Consider the following 18,953-nt stretch of genomic DNA (forward strand, 5'->3'; position numbering starts at 1 on the left):
ACCACAAAGAGGCTGTCTCAACATACGTGTATGGCACTCCTCTTTAGCTCAGGTTTAGGCATGTTATAATTATGTACCCTTTCAACTGCTTCTGCCGTAGCTTTGTTTTGAATTTTCAAGGATAATGATATAACTTACCCAACTTGTATTTTTATGCAGACTTGTAAAAAAGGCAAAAAGGGCCCAGGAGAAAAGGGCAAAAGTGGAAATGGAGGAGGAAAACCTCCTTCTGGTCCAAACCGAATGAATGGTCATCACCAACAGAATGGAGTGGAAAACATGATGTTGTTTGAAGTTGTTAAAATGGGCAAGAGTGCTATGCAGGTAATGTTTATCGTATTCTTCCCAGTTCATTTGTACATTTTAAACTTTAGTGAGTTATATGAAATGCTGGAGATTTTGAATTGCATTTAAAAAATTTCTAACACTGCTTATTAGAAAAAAGCAATAAAGTCATCAGAAAACTAGGGATCTGTCCATTCAGACATAAGACCTTTAAGCTGTGTCTTGAGTCATTTTCTACTGCATTATTTTGTTTTCATGGTATATAATAAAAAATTCTTTGCTCAAAAAATATGCTGATGTAAACTATGAGGTTTTAATTTCCCCTGAATTTATATGTCTACCATTAAAATATGAAGTCCTTTGCCCATATAGAATTCTTGGTTGAGTGACCTAATATAATCACCATCCACTTTAGTGAATTGAATTATGTTGATCACTGTTATCTATTACACATTTTATTACTTGTGCTGTTTCTTAGCAGAAGAGTAAAAAGTGAGAGTCATATCCATGTCAAGTCATCCTAATTTTGTTTCTTCTGCATGATTTTGTGACAAGAGAAGAATTTAGGCTTTACATTGGAGACTAAACCTGTACTGTTTTAAAAAATTGAATAAACACTATACTCAAAGAAAATACATGCTTAATAAGGTTATTATTTACTTTATAAAAGCTACAAGGAATCATTTTCAGAGAATTAATTTTAATAAAAAAAAAGTACACATGGATTGATTTTGGAGAACTAGCCATTTAAGCTTTGTGTTATTAAAAAGTAAATATAATTCTTGTTTATAAATGTGGACTTAATATGTATGGTTTTGTAAATAAATTTTAAGTATCAATTAGGACTAATAAACAGCATTTTTACATGTATAATAAAAATTGTGTGAGCTGTTACCAGTTGTACAGAGGAACATGATTTTTTAAATTTGAATTTGCCTTCACTTATTCATCTATGGTTTGCTTTTTATATAGTTGTGATGAGGGTATGGATTTTATTTCTTTAATGTTTTAAATGACTATTTCATATATACATTTGATATTTTAAAAAATAACATCTTAATTATATTACGGTGCTATGGTTTACTTAGTCGTTCCCTAATTTAAAAAGTTATCCCCCTCTCTGTTGTTCCCATGGTTTAATTTTATCAAAGAAATAAATTGTCTCAGTTACGTCATATATAGTATTTCATTACTTTCTTTTTTATTTTTATATTATACTTTTTTTCTATAATATTTTATTTTAAGCTGTTAAATGCATTAATCTTTTTTCTGGTATCTTTCATTTTTGTTAACATCAGAAGTCTCAACTTATATCCACAGCTAATTAGACTGTTCTAATTTTGTCTGGTCTGTAGGGTTTTTGTTTAACTTTTTGGCTCATCAAAAATTTTTAATAGAAAATGTGAGGATTTCACTTTATATTTAATTTTTTTGTTAATGGTATCTCAGTGTTTAAAGAATGAACATTTTCTTTATTTTTGTGATTATGGTTTGTCACATATGAAGATTGTACCTCTATGCTACTTGCTTTTCTATTTCTAAAAGTGTTTTCACCCTTAAAAGTGGAATGTCCACAGTATCTCTCCATTGATTTCCCTGAATTGTCTTCTACCTCTAGTTTGTTTTGTGTACTCTTACTTGTGTTATCTTGGTAATACAAAATTTGATCAAGGAAGTCTCCTGTTTACAAGCTTCCAACAGTTCTTCCTTATCTAAAAGTTCCAGCCCAGATTTTTTTTTATGGTGTGCTTGCTCTTCCCCAGCCACAGTATGCACTCTGCTTCCACCCTACCCAGCACTCCCACACCTTTCTTGTCGTTTTTTCCCTTTGCCTGGAATAGCCTTCTTTCTTTTCTTTTCTCCTTTTCTTTTTTCTTTTCTTTTCTCTTCTTTCTTTCTTTCTTTCTTTCTTTCTTTCTTTCTTTCTTTCAGTATCACATAAGATTGACTTAAATCATATGTCACTCTTTTGAGAAGCATTCACAGGCTCTGTCTCTTTCTTTCCTTGAATAGATTTCTTACTCTCCTCTTTCCATTATAGCACTTAGTATATTGTATTATAGGTATGCATATGTCTGAAAATGCTTCTGGGTTATTAATTTCTTGACCAGGGACTGTGTATTATTTAATACATGAAAGTAAGTACAAGACTGGCCATTGGTTTTCAAATAGTTTTTATTTTATTTTATTTTATTTTATTTTATTTTATTATTATTTTTTTTTAATTTTTTTTAACGTTTATTTATTTTTGGGACAGAGAGAGACAGAGCATGAACGGGGGAGGGGCAGAGAGAGAGGGAGACACAGAATCGGAAGCAGGCTCCAGGCTCCGAGCCATCAGCCCAGAGCCCGACGCGGGGCCCGAACTCACGGACCGCGAGATCGTGACCTGAGCCGAAGTCGGACGCTCAGCCGACTGAGCCACCCAGGCACCCCATCAAATAGTTTTTATTTTAAAAAAGGAGGGATCATGCATGCCTATGCCCTTAGTTCTAGTAGATAATATATGTTGAATCTTACTGAATACATTTTTAGCAAGTTACTTGATGAAAATTTTAAAATATTTTAATGTGTTAGCTTGTATTTATTACACCATCCTTGTATTCCTAGTACAAATTTTATTTGATCTTTCTCAGTAACCTTTTAATGTGATGTGATCTTTTTGTAAGATTTCATTAAATATTTTTGTATCTTTATTAATGAAAATAGCCCTTGTTCACTTGTCTGTTGCTGCATAACAAATCACTCCAAGCTTAATGATTTAAGAGAACAATCATTTTATTAGGCTTAATGATTCTGTGTTGGTCTAGAATTCAGATGGAACTAAATAGGGATGAAATTGTCTATGCTCCTATCCATGATGGCTGGGGCCTTACCTGACACAGCTTTAATGCTTGGAGGTTACATAAACAGTTAGGGACTATAATCATCTGGAGGCTTCTTTATTGATGTTTGGTGTCTAGTCTGGAGTGACTTGAAGGCTGGGCACAGCTGGAACTGTTACCTGGAGTGTGCACAAATGGCTCTTGCATGTGGCTTGGGTTTCTTACATTATGGCTTCTGTGTTTGGATAGTGTCCTGAGCAGGAGCATCTAGTTCTCTAGTGCTCCAAGAACCCAATGCAGTTGAATGGTGTTCAGTGACTTACCTTTGGAAGCATCATTTTTACTGCCTTCAGTCCTAGATAAGGGAACATAGATAGACCCCACTTCTTACTGAAGAACAGTGTCCAACATTTTGGGCCATATTTTAAAACTCCTACAGTCCTGTAATATATTCTTTTGGCATTTATTAACTGTATCATATTTGGGAATAATCCTAAGTGTGTTAAATTGATTTAGTTAACATACCTAAGCTGTTGTAAAGTACAGAAAAGGACTGAAATCTAGAAATTAGGTAAAATTGTAGAAGATTTCTTCTCATTCTCTGAGCCAGGTAGTTCTTAGATAATACTTCCTTTTTATTTTCTTTAATGTATATCAAATTGTACATATTTTATTCATTTAGTTTGTACCCAGGTTTTATATTTGTTGGTACAGAAGTTCAGTGTTTTCCCCTCTTGACATTTTGGTTTTTTTAGTAGCTCTTATTTTTCATCCTAATTTTTAAAGCTTGGTTTATTTAAAAATAATTTTCATCAGCTTTGTGGTTTCCTCTTCTGTCCCCCAAAGAATAAAGTGCTGCTTTATTTTTTTTAGCTCTGTCCTATTTACAGAAAATATAATGTTGAAACATACTTCACATACCATAAAATTTACCCTTTACAATGTAAATTCAGTGGTTTTTAGTATATTCACCGAGTTGTGTAGCCATCACCACAATCTAATTTTACAATAATTTAATTTTTTTTGTTTTTGAGAGAGCATGAGCCGGGGAGGGGCAGAAGGCGAGGTGGGCAGAGGATCGGAAGCGGGCTCTGTGGTGACTGCAGTGAGCCAAATGCATGGGTGGAACCCATGAACCTCAGGATCATGACCTGCACTGAAGTCAGAGGCTCAACCACCTGAGCCACCCAGGCGCCCCTAATTTTAAGATGTTTTTAAAGAAAGAAACCTTGTGCCTCTTAGCAATCACTTTCTCTTCATCTGCCCCACATCTAGGCAACCACTAATTGGCTTTTTATAAATTTGGCTATTCAGAACATTTCATATGTATGATCCGTTCAATATTTGGTCCTTTTTGAGTTTTTTCTTTGACTTAACATAATGTTTTCGAGGCTCATCCATATTGTATGTATCATAACCTCATTCTTTTTTATTGCCAAATATTTCCATTTTGTTTATCCATTCATCTTTTGATGCACATTTTGTTTGTTTCCACTTTTTGGCTGTTGTGAATAATGCTGTTACAAGTATTGTACAGGTTTTTGTTTGAACATACATCTTCATTTTGCTTGGGTAATACATACCTAGGAGTTGAGTTGCAGGATCATATAGTAACTTTTTAACCATTTGAAGAGCTGCCAAACTATTTTTCCAAAGTGGCAGCACCGTTATATGTTCTTCACCAGCAGTGTTTTAGCATTCAGTTTCTCACATCCTTGCCAATACTTGTCACTGTATTTTTTATTATAGCCATCCTAGTGGGTGTGAAGTGGTATCTTATACTTTTTATTTCCATTTCCTCGATGGCTAGTTACATTGAGCATCTTTTGATGAGCTAACGGCCATTTGTTTATCTTCTGTATAGAACTGTATTCAGAATCGTTGTCTATTTTTTAATGTTTATTTTTTGGGTGGGGGAGTGGAGGGTAGAGAGAGAGAGAGAGGGAGAGAAAGAGAAAATACGAATATCCCAAGCAAGCTCCACCCTGAACATGGAGCCTGATGTGGGGCTTGATCTTATGAATGTGAGATCATGACCTGAACCGAAAATCAAGAGTTGGATGCTTAACCCACTGAGCCATCCAGGTGCCCCTCTCTGTATTTTTAATTAGATTATTTGATGTTTAAAAATTATTAAATTGTAAGAAAAAATTTTTAATGTTCATTTATTTTTGAGAGAGAGACACACACACACACACACACACACACACAGAGTGTGAGTGGGGAAGGATCAGGGAAAGAGGGAGACAGAATCTGAAGTAGGCTCCAGGCTCTGGGCTGTCAGCACAGAGCCTGACGCAGGGGGCTCACAAACTGTGAGATCATGACCTGAGCTGGAGTCGGCCGCTTAACCGACTGAGCCACTCAGGTGCCCCGTAAGAGTTATTCAGATAGGCATACCTCAGAGATATTGTTGGTTTGGTTCTAAACCACCACAGTAAAGCAAATAACACAATAAAGCAAGTCAGATGAATTTTTTGGTTTCCCAGTATGTATAAAAGTTATGTTTATACAGTACTGTGCTCTGTTAAGTGTGCAACAGCATTATGTCTAAACTGTATATACTTTTTTCAGAATTTTAAAAAATATTTAAGTGTTTTTAGAGAGAGTGCGAGTCGGGAAGATGGGCAGAGGGAGATGGAATCTTAAGTAGTCTCTATGCTCAGTGTGGAGTCTGACGCGGGCTTGGACTCACAACCCTGGGATCATGAACTGAGCTGAAATCAAGAGTCGGATGCTCAGTTGCCTGAGCCACCCAGGCACCCCTTAACTGTATATACCTTAATTAAAAAATACTTTATTGGGGCGCCTGGGTGGCTCGGTCGGTTAAATGTCCGACTTCGGCTCAGGTCATGATCTCACGGTCCGTGAGTTCGAGCCCCGCGTCGGGCTCTGTGCTGACTGCTCAGAGCCTGGAGCCTGTTTCAGATTCTGTGTCTCCCTCTCTCTCTGCCCCTCCCCTGTTCACGCTCTGTCTCTCTCTGTCTCAAAAATAAACGTTAAAAAAATTAAAAAAAAATACGTTATTGCTGAAAAATGGTAATCATTATCTGAGCTTCTGGTGAGTTGCCATCTTTTCGCTGGTAGAGGATCTTGCTTCAGTGTTGATTGATGGCTGCTCATGGATTGAGATGGTGGTTGCTGAAGTTTTGGGTGACTGTGACAATTTCTTAGAATAAGACAGCAATGAAATTTGCCACATCAATAGACTGTTCCTTTCACAAATGATTTATTTGTAGCATGCAATACGGTTTGATAGCATTTTACCCACAGTAGAACTTTCAAAAATGAAGTCAGTCTTAAAACCTGCTGCTGTTTTATCATCTAAGTTGATATAATATTCTAAATCCTTTGTTGTCATTTCAACAATCTTCACAGCATCTTCACCTGGAGTAGATTCCATTTCAAGAAACCACTTTCTTTGATCGTCTATAAGAAGCATTCCTCATTCGTTAGAAGTTTTGTCATAGGATTTCAGCAATTCAGTCACATCTTTAGGCTCCATTTCCTCCTCCTTCTCCTTTTTTTTTTTTAAATGTTTAAGGTGGGGGAAGGGGTAGAGAGAGAGAGAGAGAAAATATCCCAAGTAGGCTCCACACTGTCAGCACAGAGGCTGACGTGCGGCTAGATCTCACAAACTATGAGATCACAATCTGAGCTGAAATGAAGAGTCATATGTTTAACTGACTGAGCCATCCAGGGGCCCCTTCAGGCTCCATTTCTAATTTTAGTTCTTTTGCTATTTCTACCACATCTGCAGTGAAATTTCTACCACATCTACCGGAAGTGTTGAAGCCCTCAAAGTCAGCTATGAGGGTTACAATCAACAACTTCTAAACTCCTGTTAATGTTGATATTTTGACTTCTTCCCATGGATCACAAATATTCTAAATGGCATATAGAATGATGAATCATTTACAGAAGGTTTTCAATTGACTTTGCTCATATACATCAGAGGAATCACCAACTATGGCAGCTATAGCCTTGTGAAACGTATTTCTTAAATAAGAAGATTTGAAAGTTGAAATTTTCCTGATCCATAGGCTGCAGAATGGATTTTGTATTAGTAGGCATGAAAATAACATGAATCTCCTATTGTACATTTCCATCAGAGCTCGTGGGTGACCAGGTGCTTTGTCAATAAGCAGTAATATTTTGAAAGGAATTTTTTTTCCTGAGCAGTAGGCCTCAAACGTGGGCTTCATATATTCAGTAAACCATGTTGACAACAGGCTTTGGTGTTCCATTTATAGAGCACAGACATAGTAGATTCAGCGTAATTCTTAAGGGCCCTAGGATTTTTGGAATGGTAAATGAACATTGCCTTCAACTTAAAGTCACCAGCTGCATTAGTCCCTGACAGGAGGGTCAGTCTGTCCTTTGAAGCTTTGAAGACCAGCATTGACTTCTCTCTAGCTAGCTATGAAAGTCTAAGATGGCGTCTACTTCCACGATAAGGCTATTTTGTTTACATTGGAAATTTATTGTTGAGTAGCTGCCCTGGTTAATTATCTTAGCTAGTTTTCTGGATAATTTATTGCAGCTTCTACATCAGCATTTACTGCCTCACCTTGCACTTTGATGTGAAGGAGACACCTTCTTTCCTTAAACTTCATGAACCAACCTCTCCTAGCTTCAGTTTTCCTTCTGCATTTTCTTCACCTTTGCCAGCCTTTGTAAAATCGAAGAGAGTTGTGAGGCCTTACCCTGGATTAGGCTTTGGCTTAAGGCACTTTTGTGGCTGGTTTGATTCTCTTATCCAGACCTGTAAAACTTTCGCCATATCAGCAATAAGACCGTTTCATTTTGTTGTCATCATGTGTTCAGTGAACAACACATCATTTTCTGCAAGAATTTTTCCTTTTCATTTATAACTGGGCTATTTGGCTCAAGAGGCCTGCCTGTCTTTTGGCCCATCTCTGCTTTTGGCATGCCTTCCTTGTTAAGCTAATCATTTTTAGCTTTTAATTTAAAGGGAGAGATGTGCAACTCTTTCTTTCGCATAAACACTTGGAGGTCATTGTAGGGTTATTAATTGGCCTACTTTTAATACTAGTATGTCTCAAGGACTACGCAGGTCTGAGGAGAGAGAGAGGTGAGGGAATCAGAGCACACACAGCATTTATTAAGTTGGCAGTCTTATATGGGCACGGTTTATAGTGCCCCATAACAACTACACTACTGACATCAAAGATCTCAGATTCCCATAACAAATATAGTAATGAAAAAGTTTAAAATATTGAGAGCATTACCAAAATGTGACAGAGACCCAAAGTGAGCATGTGCTGTTGGATAAATGGCTCCGATAGACTTGCTTGACACATGGTTGCCACAAACTTTTAGTTTGTAAAAACAATACAACCCGCAAACAAAACAACCCGCGGTATCTCTGAAGTGCAATAAAACAATATATGCTTCTATATTTTGAGTACAAATGCCTTACCAGATACATGACTTGCAAATATTTTGCCCTATTCTGTGGATTGTCTTTTCTCATCCTTGATGGAGTCTTTTGAAATACAAAAGTTTTCAATGTGATTAAGTGAAATTCGTCGTTTGTCTCTCATGCTTTTAGTCTAATATCTAGGAATAGTTTGCTTAACACACAGTTAAAGATTTACTTAGTTGCTTTATCGTTTTAGCTGTTACATTTTGGTCTTTGATCATTTTGAGTTAAGGTTTGTGTATGGTATGAGGTAGGGCCCAACTTCATTCTTCTGCATACAGATACCCAGTTTTGCCAGCACCATTTGTTGAAAAGCTAGTCTTCATTGAATTGTCTTGGCATCAAAAAAATCAAGTAACCATCAATATAAAAAAAATAAATTTTTAGATTCTCATTTTTAGATTCTCATTTTTATTCCATTGATCGACACATTTATCCTTAAACCAGTATTATCTTGATTACTGTAACTTTGGAGCAGGTTTTAAAAATCATGAAGTGTGTGAGTCATCCAACTTTGTGTTTCTTTTTCAAGATTGTTGGACTATTCCAGGTCTCTTGAATTACCATAAGGATTTTAGGATCAGCTTTCCAATTTCTACTAAGAAGACAGCTAGGCTTTAAAAAAGTTTGTTTTTTTTTTTAATGTTGTTTACGTTTGAGAGAGAGAGTGCACAAGGGGGGGAGGGACACACACACATACACACCCACCCACACACACCCCCCCCCCCCCCACACACACACACACGCAGAATCCTAAGCAGGCTCCAGGCTCTGAGCTGTCAGCACTGAGCCCAATGCAGGGCTCGAACTCAGGAACTGAGATCATGACCTGAGACGAAGTCGGACGCTTAACCGACTGAGCCACCCAGGTGCCCCCATTTAATAGGGATTGTGTTGAATCTGTAGATCTATTTGGAAAGTATTGTCATCTAATAATATTAAGTCTCCAGATCCATGAACTGTCCTACTTTCTTATGATGTTTATTTAGCCATCAGTTTGCTTTTGTTACTAACATGGGACTATTAGTGCTCAGTGTTGAAAAAAAAATTGTTTGGTGGTGCATTTTCTCATTGACCCAGCCATTCACATCTTTTAAAAGATTTTTGTTTTCATTTCATTGAAATGTTAATATTCAAGTGTTATTTATATTTACTACCATATTTTAGTGAAAAAATATGGGTGTGATGTTTAATATTTTCTAGGATATCCTTAATGTCACTAAGAAGTAAGTAATTACACTTTATAGAGTTGGGTCCCATAGTTTTCAGATTCCTTTTAATGCAGATTAAACAGAAGATCGATCATCATTTTGTGGCATCAGGTGATTATTTTATTTAATTCAGTTAAAATTTAATTTTAAATTTTAGTACACAAGTATGTATATATTAATTTGAAGTAATGGGATACCATTTAATGTTGAATCTTAATGACTTTAATCACAATTCTTAGAACATTGCAAAAGCTAATTTTTTTTTTTTTGCATTAGCAAAAGTTAATTTTTCTTTAATTTCCTCCTCTGCTGTAGTCGGTGGTAGATGATTGGATAGAATCCTACAAGCATGACCGAGATATAGCACTTCTTGACCTCATCAACTTTTTTATTCAGTGTTCAGGCTGTAAAGGTAAGATACATTTATTTTGGAAGCAGAGTGTTCTCAAATGATCTCTTTCTGTTCCACCTAAATATACATTAGTGCTTTACATGGAAAATAATGCCAAGATATTGAATTGTTTGCATTATAATCATACAAAATGTTAAAGGAAAAAAGAGCAAAGAACAAAATAAGAAAGAAACTCTGTTGAGACCATTGTATTCATATGTGAAAGTTAACTAAAAACTTGGCAATTTATAATTATTATATTACTTTTATTAGATATATTTCCCACTTTCAGCATCTGGTTTTAGGAACAAAGAAATGGATTAAGAAGGGAGGAGGAAGATAATGAAGAGATACAGGTTCAAGTGGCAGGGAATTGTAAAGTGTAGGGAGTTTAAAAGTGCCATGAATAAGAGTAAGTAAGTAGGTAAGTAAGTAACTAAGTTAAGTAAGGTTTTGGTGAACTTTCTAGTTTTTTTTTTTTTTCTCTAAAAAGTAGAGAAGTTTCGGAGTGGGGTTTTGTTGAAAATGTTTTTTCACTTTATTTAAAAAGATTTTGAAGTAGGAGTGAGGTAAATATAAAATACAGTAGTGTCTTCCCTGGGGCAAAAATACTGAGTGCAGACATTTGGCAGGGAGACAAAATTATGTAAGTTGGGGGGTGTCATACATCCTGATCTGGATCAGTAAATGATTCAGACAAAATCCTGGGCAGGTTAGGACCTATTTTGTTTCTCTGTAATACTTGGTCCATCCTTGAAATTCTAGAAGATGTTCAGGAAAATAAATGTTACAGAGTTTTCCAAGAGTATTACATTTTTTTTTAAATGAAAGTGGTACCAAAAACAGGCATTAGTAATAAGTCAGGAGGAGGGATGTTTGCTTAAAAATAGATCTGAGAAGTTAAGATGTTAATGACAGATTTAAGTAAATCTGTAAAGAGAATCCAAAGAAGCAAATCATTTATGTCTACTCCTTTAATTCTATAATAATACTTTAAAAGTACTATTATTGAAGTTGTAAAACAAGTCACGTTTTTTAAATGAGTTTTTACTTTTTTATTTTTATTTTTTAACTTTGAAAGTGACATTTTATTGAAAATAGAGTTTACATTCTTCTCACATTACTTTCTCTTCCAGGTAGCATAGGAGTAAAATCCTAATTCTCAAAATTACACCGCTCAGTGTAAAATTTAAATAATCTGTTTATATAAAGACTTTGTTTTTAGTTAAGTTTTTAAAATATTTATCTGAATTTCAGGGTTGTTAACATGTAGTATTCTGTTATTTTCAGGTGTACAGTATAGTAATTCAGCAGTTCCTATGAACAAGTAACCTTTTAAGAAATGATACATTTTATTTGAGGTTGATCACAACATTCAGTGCAGCATGCATACTAGATATTATGTATGAGAGTCCAGACGGATAAAAAATTAACTTGAGTCTTACCTGCAGAATCTCATTAATGTGGTCAGGTTTGAGATTTTAAAAATTGTCTTTTTAGAGACTTTAAAACTTTAGAGTACAGAGTTGCCTAGTTTACTTCTTAGCTATAGGTAGCCACAAATCAGTATTACAAAATTCTACAGACTCTGCTCAAGAGTGTGTAGTAATGACAGAGTGATGAATCAGAATAACACTTTTCATAAATGAGATATATCAATATTATTTTTATTTTGTCTACGTCCAGTCTATTTTTCTGGAGTAGAAGAAATCAGGTACCTGTTTGTGGTGGTGTGTAATCAAGGGCCCTGTCCTTTTTCTTTAGATTCTTTGACAGTGGAAGGTTGATTGCAGAACAACTGAACAGGTGCCAGAAATAACTTGATGAGCTAAAATTCTGATTTTTATGTTTAGTCTTCCCTGTTATACGGTAGTTTGGTTAGTTTTAGTTTCCTTAGTTAGGCTCCTTATTGTAGTTTTAAAGCAAGGCCGTAGCCAGAGCATTTTCCTTTAGCAGATTCATTCCTTTTCTGGCACCAGCGTGTTTTATGAATCAGGAGCCTGCCAGTTGAGCGTTTGGATACACTTGGTCATAAACTAGGTTGTCCAGATTTTTAAAAATTGAAGGTGTTGAAAACTTAAATTATCAGGTATATTTAAACACTGCCATAATATCTATTTTAGAACCAAGAAAGTTCCACCAAGGAGAATTTATCATATAATCCAAAGTTAAGCTCATTAAATGCTTTCAAAACATACTCAGCATAATTTAAATTGAATTCTTTTATAAACGAGTTAGAAACATCGTTATGTATATGTATTGTACTTTAACCTTTTGCTTTTGGAGTCCTGATTGTCATCATGAACATCAGTTATTTTACTGTAGTTTTGCCTTTAGCAGCTATTGAGGTGTGGTGGGATATTTGGTGCTACACTGAAGGCTTCAGGCTGCTTTGTGGTGGCTGAATGTGGCCAGTGTTTCCTTCTTTCTTTCCTGGTCAGCTGTCACTTTTCAGTTTATCAGCTTTTAGCAGTCTGTCTTCATCTCTTCTACAATTTCTAGGCAGTGCCTTAGGCCTGGTGTCTTAATGGCACCTTCACACCTGCCCCAGGGGATACATGCACGGAGTTTGTGACAGCTATTTTTTTTCTGCTTATTTTTGGGTTTCTGGCTGTTATATGGTCAGTGAGATCAGAGAGGAGCTTTAGAAATGGGACACTTGTCAAAATGTATGCAGCATGTTTGCTTTGAGATTTATTTATTATATGCATGTTTATTTTGTAGAAATTGTTTCAGGGATTGAGTAACATGTCTTTCTATAGCATTGCCAAGTTTATAGCACCTGGGTGTAAAGTGTAGGAAGGTTCTGAAGATGGTATATCCATGATTCTAGATTAAAATAAAAACCTTTGGAATGTTTTTGAGAATGTCCTTCTTTAGCAAGGAAAATGGTGCTTCCTTCCAGATTTGTTAATATTTTAAAACCATCATGTAGTTCTTTAGTGTTGTGGTAAGTAAAGGCTCTTCACAGCACCACTAGAAATTGATCTTACCTGGGGGTGGCAGCATGATGAAGATGAATCATGGCAGACAAAGTATTTAGCTTCTGTTCGCCTTAGCCTTTAGCTTCCTCATCTGTAAAGCTAGGATTACAGTGCCTGCCTCATAGGCTTGTTCCCAGAGCTGCACGTATGTCACGTGGCTGGTGTATAGGAGGCTCATTGGATGCTAGTTCCTCTTGTAGCCTTGCTGGCATTGTTACGCTACTGGGAAGTGTTAAATTGCATGCCCATAGAGAAGGAGCTCAGGTATCAGTTGTTCTTTTCTGGTTTGGGGTTGGAAAGAGAGTATGGTATTTTATTGTTGTTTTTAAATTTATATATACACACACAAGTATGTGCATATACAAAATATATCATGGTTGAAAGAAGTCTAATTGTATCTAATTTAAAAAAATGTTTAGAGAGAGTGTGTGCATGTGAGCTGGTGGGAGTGGGGGGGACGGTAGGTTGAGGGGGCGGGCAGAGAGGGAGAGGTAGAGAATCCCAAGCAGGCTCCATGCTGTCAGTACAGAGCCTGATGCAGGGCTCAAACTCAAGAATGCTGAGATCATGACTTGAGCCGAAATCCAGAGTTGGAAGCTTAACTGACTGAGCCACCCATACGCCCCTATATCCAATTTTTATAATATATCTCATCTTCTTATACCAAGACATTCTTTTTTTTTTAGATGGTACTATATTTATGGTGTTCATAGTGCTATGACTGGCAAGGAATAAGTAATCCAGCAATAGAAATAGGAATTTGAGAATCTAGTTTTTACATGATTTTTTAAAAAATAATCTGATACCCCATCAGTGGAAGTTCATGTGCATCTTCTTCCTGTCTTGTCTTTTTTCTAGAAATCCCTTTTCTGATACTTGATCTCTCTACTGGCTAACTTGTACTACTTGTAATGTACCCCGTTTCTCCTCCCCTTTCCCATATTCCTTTGAAATTCTGAATGTCCTTATCAGATTCCTTCTCTGTGAAACACCCGACTTATGCTAATTTATTTATTTTTTGTCTAACCTATAGCTTTTGTTGGCATTGCCACTCATTAGGGCATTTCTTACATATTGCATTTAATAGTTTTTATTTTTTCCTTCCTCCTTCCAAGAGAGAGCAGGAGCTGGGGAGAGGGAGAGTGAGAGGGAGAGCGAGAGAATCCCAAGCAGTCTCTGCACCGTCAGCGCAGAGCCCTTCTCAGGGCTCGATCTTGTAACTGTGAGATCATGACCTGAGCCAAAATCAAGAGTCGGACGTTTAACTGACTGAGCCACCCGGACGCCTCCTTCCTGTTTCTGTTATTCTTTATTAAAACTTCCAGCTAGATTACAAGATGAGCAGGAACTACAACTTACTGTCTATTTGAAACCTTTTGGAGGATAACGAGTTATTGCCTTATATATAGTGGTGTTTAATAAGGAAACTTGGCTAAAGTGAACTTTACCTATCACTCTCTTCCTTATTCAGTTTTATACTTGAAGTTTTTAATTGTTACTCTGGGTGTTGCCTCACCCTTGATGACATGTTTTATATTAAAAGGGGTTAAGCTAGTGTACACATTATAGGTAAGACTAGATTAAGTCAGTTAGAAATGTTATAGAGACTGACAGTGTTAGAGGCTGACTTAGAAGTTCTCTTTATTTTATTCATTCTGCAATGTATATTAACTTCTTACACTTGCACATTTCAGGAGTTGTCACAGCAGAAATGTTTAGACATATGCAGAACTCTGAAATAATTCGAAAAATGACTGAAGAGTTTGATGAGGTAACTTATCCTAAATGTTTTGATAATTTTATGCATGTTGATCTTGATTTACCCTTGAAAGTATTCTTAAATTCTGAGTGTTAGTGTTATGGATAACAGCTTTGGCATCAGATTTAATCAGATGATGAGATGTGATCTTGGGCAAGTTGTTTTCTTGGCATCAGTTTCATGATCTGTAAAATGGGGCCAATAATACTTCTTTCATAAGGCTGTTGTAAAGATTTAACTCAGTAATGTTTGAAAAATTTCTTAGCATTTTACAATGCCTGGTATATAGTAAGAAGTAAATGATAGCTTTTATTATTGTCAAAAAATTAAAACTTCAAGAAAGAATAAAATGTAGTGCCTAAGAACACGTCTTGGAATATTGTTAAAGATTGGTCAGTATTTGGGGAACAGGTAGCTGAGGCAAAAGACTATACAGTTGACCCTTGAACAGCGGGGGGATGAAGGATGCTAATCCTCCCCTCCCCCCCCCCCATGGTAAAAAAAAGGCATGTAACTCCCCCCCCCCCTTTACTATTATAATAGCCTAGTCTTCCCTGGAAGCTTTACCAGGGAACGGTCGATTAACAAACATTTGTATGTTATATACCATATTCTTATAATAAAGTAAGCTAGAGAAAAGAAAATGTTACTAAGAAAATAAATTTACAGTACTATACATATGTTTATTGAAGAAAATCCATGTATAAGTGGACCCGTACAGTTCAAACCCATGTTGTTTAAGGGTCAATTCTCTATACGTTATTACTTAGAATATCTTTTATGTTTCAAATATGAGTAATAAGAACAATACAAATAAAAAAATACTAACTTAGACTTGAGTGAATTCTTTATCACAGTGATGTCTTTGAAGTATTGTTACCAATAAAGACAGATTTACTATAATGTAAGCTCCTTCAGGGCAGGGTTCACAGCTGCATTCCAGGACCAGCAGGTTTACTCTTCAAAACTTGTTGCTGTGGATTTTCAAGCAGAAAGTCTGGTCTAATTTGAGTTTTACTTGATCATTTTTTTTTTTTTTTTTGCTTACTCTGATGAAGGAGCTTTCAACTATCATTCTAAAAGATAGACAAGATTTGTTTAAAAAGGCTTTGATGATCACTAAGTGCTATTAATCAGTCTCCAAGTAGTTGAGAGGTAATTATGAGTAATGGTATTACAGCAGTCCCTCCCCACCCCCCACCCCTTCCTTTATCCCCGGGGGATACATTCCAAGCTCTCCAGTGGATGCCTGAAGCCACAAATAGTACCAGACCCTATATATTCTATATTTTTCCTATGTATACATACCTGTGATAAAGTTTAATTTATTAATTAGACACAATAAGAGATTAACAATAACTAATAATAAAACAGAACAGTTCTAACACTATACTGTAATAAAAGTTACGTGATTGTAGTCTGTCTCTCTCAAAATATCTTGTGCTATACTCACCCTTATGATGATGTGAGATGACAAAATTACCTACATGATGAGGTGAAGTGGGGTGAGTGACATAGGTGTTGTGACATAGTGTTAGGCTACTATTGACCTTCTGACAATACCTCAGAAAAAAGATCATCTGCTTTTGGATGGAGGTTGACTGTGGGTAACTGAAAGGTGGAAAATGAAACTGGATAATGGTGGGAGGGACTACTTTATTTTAACTTACTAATATCAAAATGTTTTAGTGAGAACCTTCTTACTAAAGGGAAATAGCTATTTGAGATAAGAATCCTGAAATCTGATTTGAAAGTATCTGCAAACTAACAACAATTAAGATGATACAGTTCATTGTAGCCACTAAATTATTTAATCAGATAATATGGAAGAAAGGTTTTTTCTGGAGTATTAGGATCTTATTCTCAGATGAGAAATAATAGTTCAACTTCTATATGCCATGACCTAAAATTAAAAAAAAATGTTTCTCTGATGACAAAATATAGGGGTGCCTGGTTGGCTCAGTTGGTAGAGCATGCAACTTTTGATCTTAGAGTTGTGAGTTCAAGCCCCTCGTTGGGCTACTTAAGAAAAAAAATACATCATGGTTAAAAAATGTACTAAACTGTACCAATAAAATGATCTTAAGTCTCTAGGATACTCTTGAAAGCAACTCTTACTTTTGGATGTTCTGTGGAGTATTGGCCTTCGTTTTTATTTTTTAAGGACTTGTTTTTAATGATTTATGGGGATTCTCAATGTAACTGCACTGGAGAATGCCCCATCTTTATGTAGAAGAAAACTCAAGTACCAGTCTTTCCAGGCTATACTAGCTATCTTTATACATTTCTTTTAAAAATTATATCATTAAAAAAAAATAACTATGTCATTGTTTATGTCTTTTGACTGATGTCCTTGAAGCTAATGAAAATATACATTGTAATCTTTTGATTATTTATAAATCATACATCATTTAGACTGGCTGAGAATATGATTTCATCATTTTTAATCCATTAAAAATAGAACATTGGTTTGATTTTTGCTATGCTTTTGTTTTAAAGAAATTTAATCAGTTTATCTTTGTTAATCAGAATAATGTTTTGCTTTGATGGGAGAACCTTTATATTTTTAACGTTGAGTAATGGTATATATTTTTATTAGTTAAAGTGAATTCAGAATATCCATTTTGGTCTTAAAGAGAAGTGTTCAAAGGTACCTCCACCTTTGCATATTCTCCTGCCTACTTTGAGGATTTAATGGAGAAGAAGGGTGAGGTAAAGGAGTCTATTTTCAGTTTTTGCCTAGGGAATTTCAAAGACAAGCAAAATTTTGTTAAATCGTGTGTTTTAAGTGAAATTCCTGTTTAAAATTTTTGTTTTAGGATAGTGGAGACTATCCACTTACCATGGCTGGGCCTCAGTGGAAGAAGTTCAAATCCAGTTTTTGTGAATTCATTGGCGTATTAGTACGGCAGTGTCAGTATAGCATCATATATGATGAGTACATGATGGATACAGTCATTTCACTTCTTACAGGATTGTCTGACTCACAAGTCAGAGCATTTCGACATACAAGCACCCTGGCAGGTCAGTATTTAAAATTTTTTTGCCTATTTCTTTAGGTTAGAGATGAAAATCGTTTTCGTTAATAGAAATGAAATAATAATCACACAAATTAATTTTGCTTGTAGAGTAACCATCAACAGGACACTCTTCCTCCACTCGCCCCCCTTGCCCCATGAATTACTGGGAATGCAGTGATATTTTCAGTTTTGATTTTTAAAGGTATATTATAGTTAGTATATATTGTGATTTTCTTGTGTTAAACCTACTTGATTGCTATGCCACAGAAGGGGAAAAGAAGTGGATAGGAATGTGTCATGTTTTTGAAAGACGTTTTATCAGGGAGAATATTGACAGCAAATTTGGGGAGACTGTCAGTCACTTTGGATATGTAGTCCTAATGACCCTTATTTTGTCTCTGATTATGCACTGTCCCTCCTGGTTTGATGGTCCTGGCAGGATCATGTTTATTCTTTAATCACGCCATAAAAGTTTATTTTATTTTATTTATTTTTTTTATGTTTCAGAGTAACTTTAGACTGAGCTAAATTCTTTGATTTTTGAAATGAGTTATATTTTTAAGCCTTACATAATTCTAGAACAGTGATTTTTGGGTTGGTGTTTATAAAATCTTTTGGTTCCTCCTTTGTGCTAAAAGTAAAATTGTTGATACGCTATCACTGAATATGTACTTCTTGGTTTGAGTTGGAAAAAAATCAACTAGGCTTTCATTGTTACTATAGTATTATAAGCCTTAATGCTAGAATATATGATTTCTGCAAAAATTTTTCATTCTTTAAGTGTGGGGATATTTTTATCCTTTATTTTCCTAAAGAATTAAAGGTACAATTAAAAATGTACTTTTGCTAAGTCTTCCATTTTCAAAAAATGCAGATAATCTGAGGGAAGGGAGTAGAGGAAAAAAAATGCAGGCAATCTTTCTATAGGATTTTTGTTTTTAGATTGGAAGTCACAAAATACGAATGTGTTCTTGCTCTATGAATTTAGGTAGTGTTTAATATTAAGAACTTGATGGCTAAAGTAAATGAAAA

The 18,953-nt window shown here is 35.5% G+C and overlaps 1 protein-coding gene across 12 annotated transcripts in view; it reads left to right on the forward strand.

The window, feature by feature from the left end:
* STAG2 (stromal antigen 2) overlaps positions 1-18,953 on the forward strand; it is a 152,746-nt gene that overhangs the window by 73,931 nt on the left and 59,862 nt on the right. For all 12 annotated transcript variants that reach the window (XM_049644827.1, XM_049644821.1, XM_049644818.1 and 9 more), the window contains 4 exons: positions 160-324; positions 10,083-10,179; positions 14,837-14,913; positions 17,721-17,925. In XM_049644827.1, the coding sequence (XP_049500784.1) occupies positions 160-324; positions 10,083-10,179; positions 14,837-14,913; positions 17,721-17,925 (544 nt within the window). The remainder of the gene's footprint in view (positions 1-159; positions 325-10,082; positions 10,180-14,836; positions 14,914-17,720; positions 17,926-18,953) is intronic.

Source organism: Panthera uncia, chromosome X (assembly GCF_023721935.1).
Source record: "Panthera uncia isolate 11264 chromosome X, Puncia_PCG_1.0, whole genome shotgun sequence".
Classification (NCBI taxonomy): Eukaryota; Metazoa; Chordata; class Mammalia; order Carnivora; family Felidae; genus Panthera; species Panthera uncia.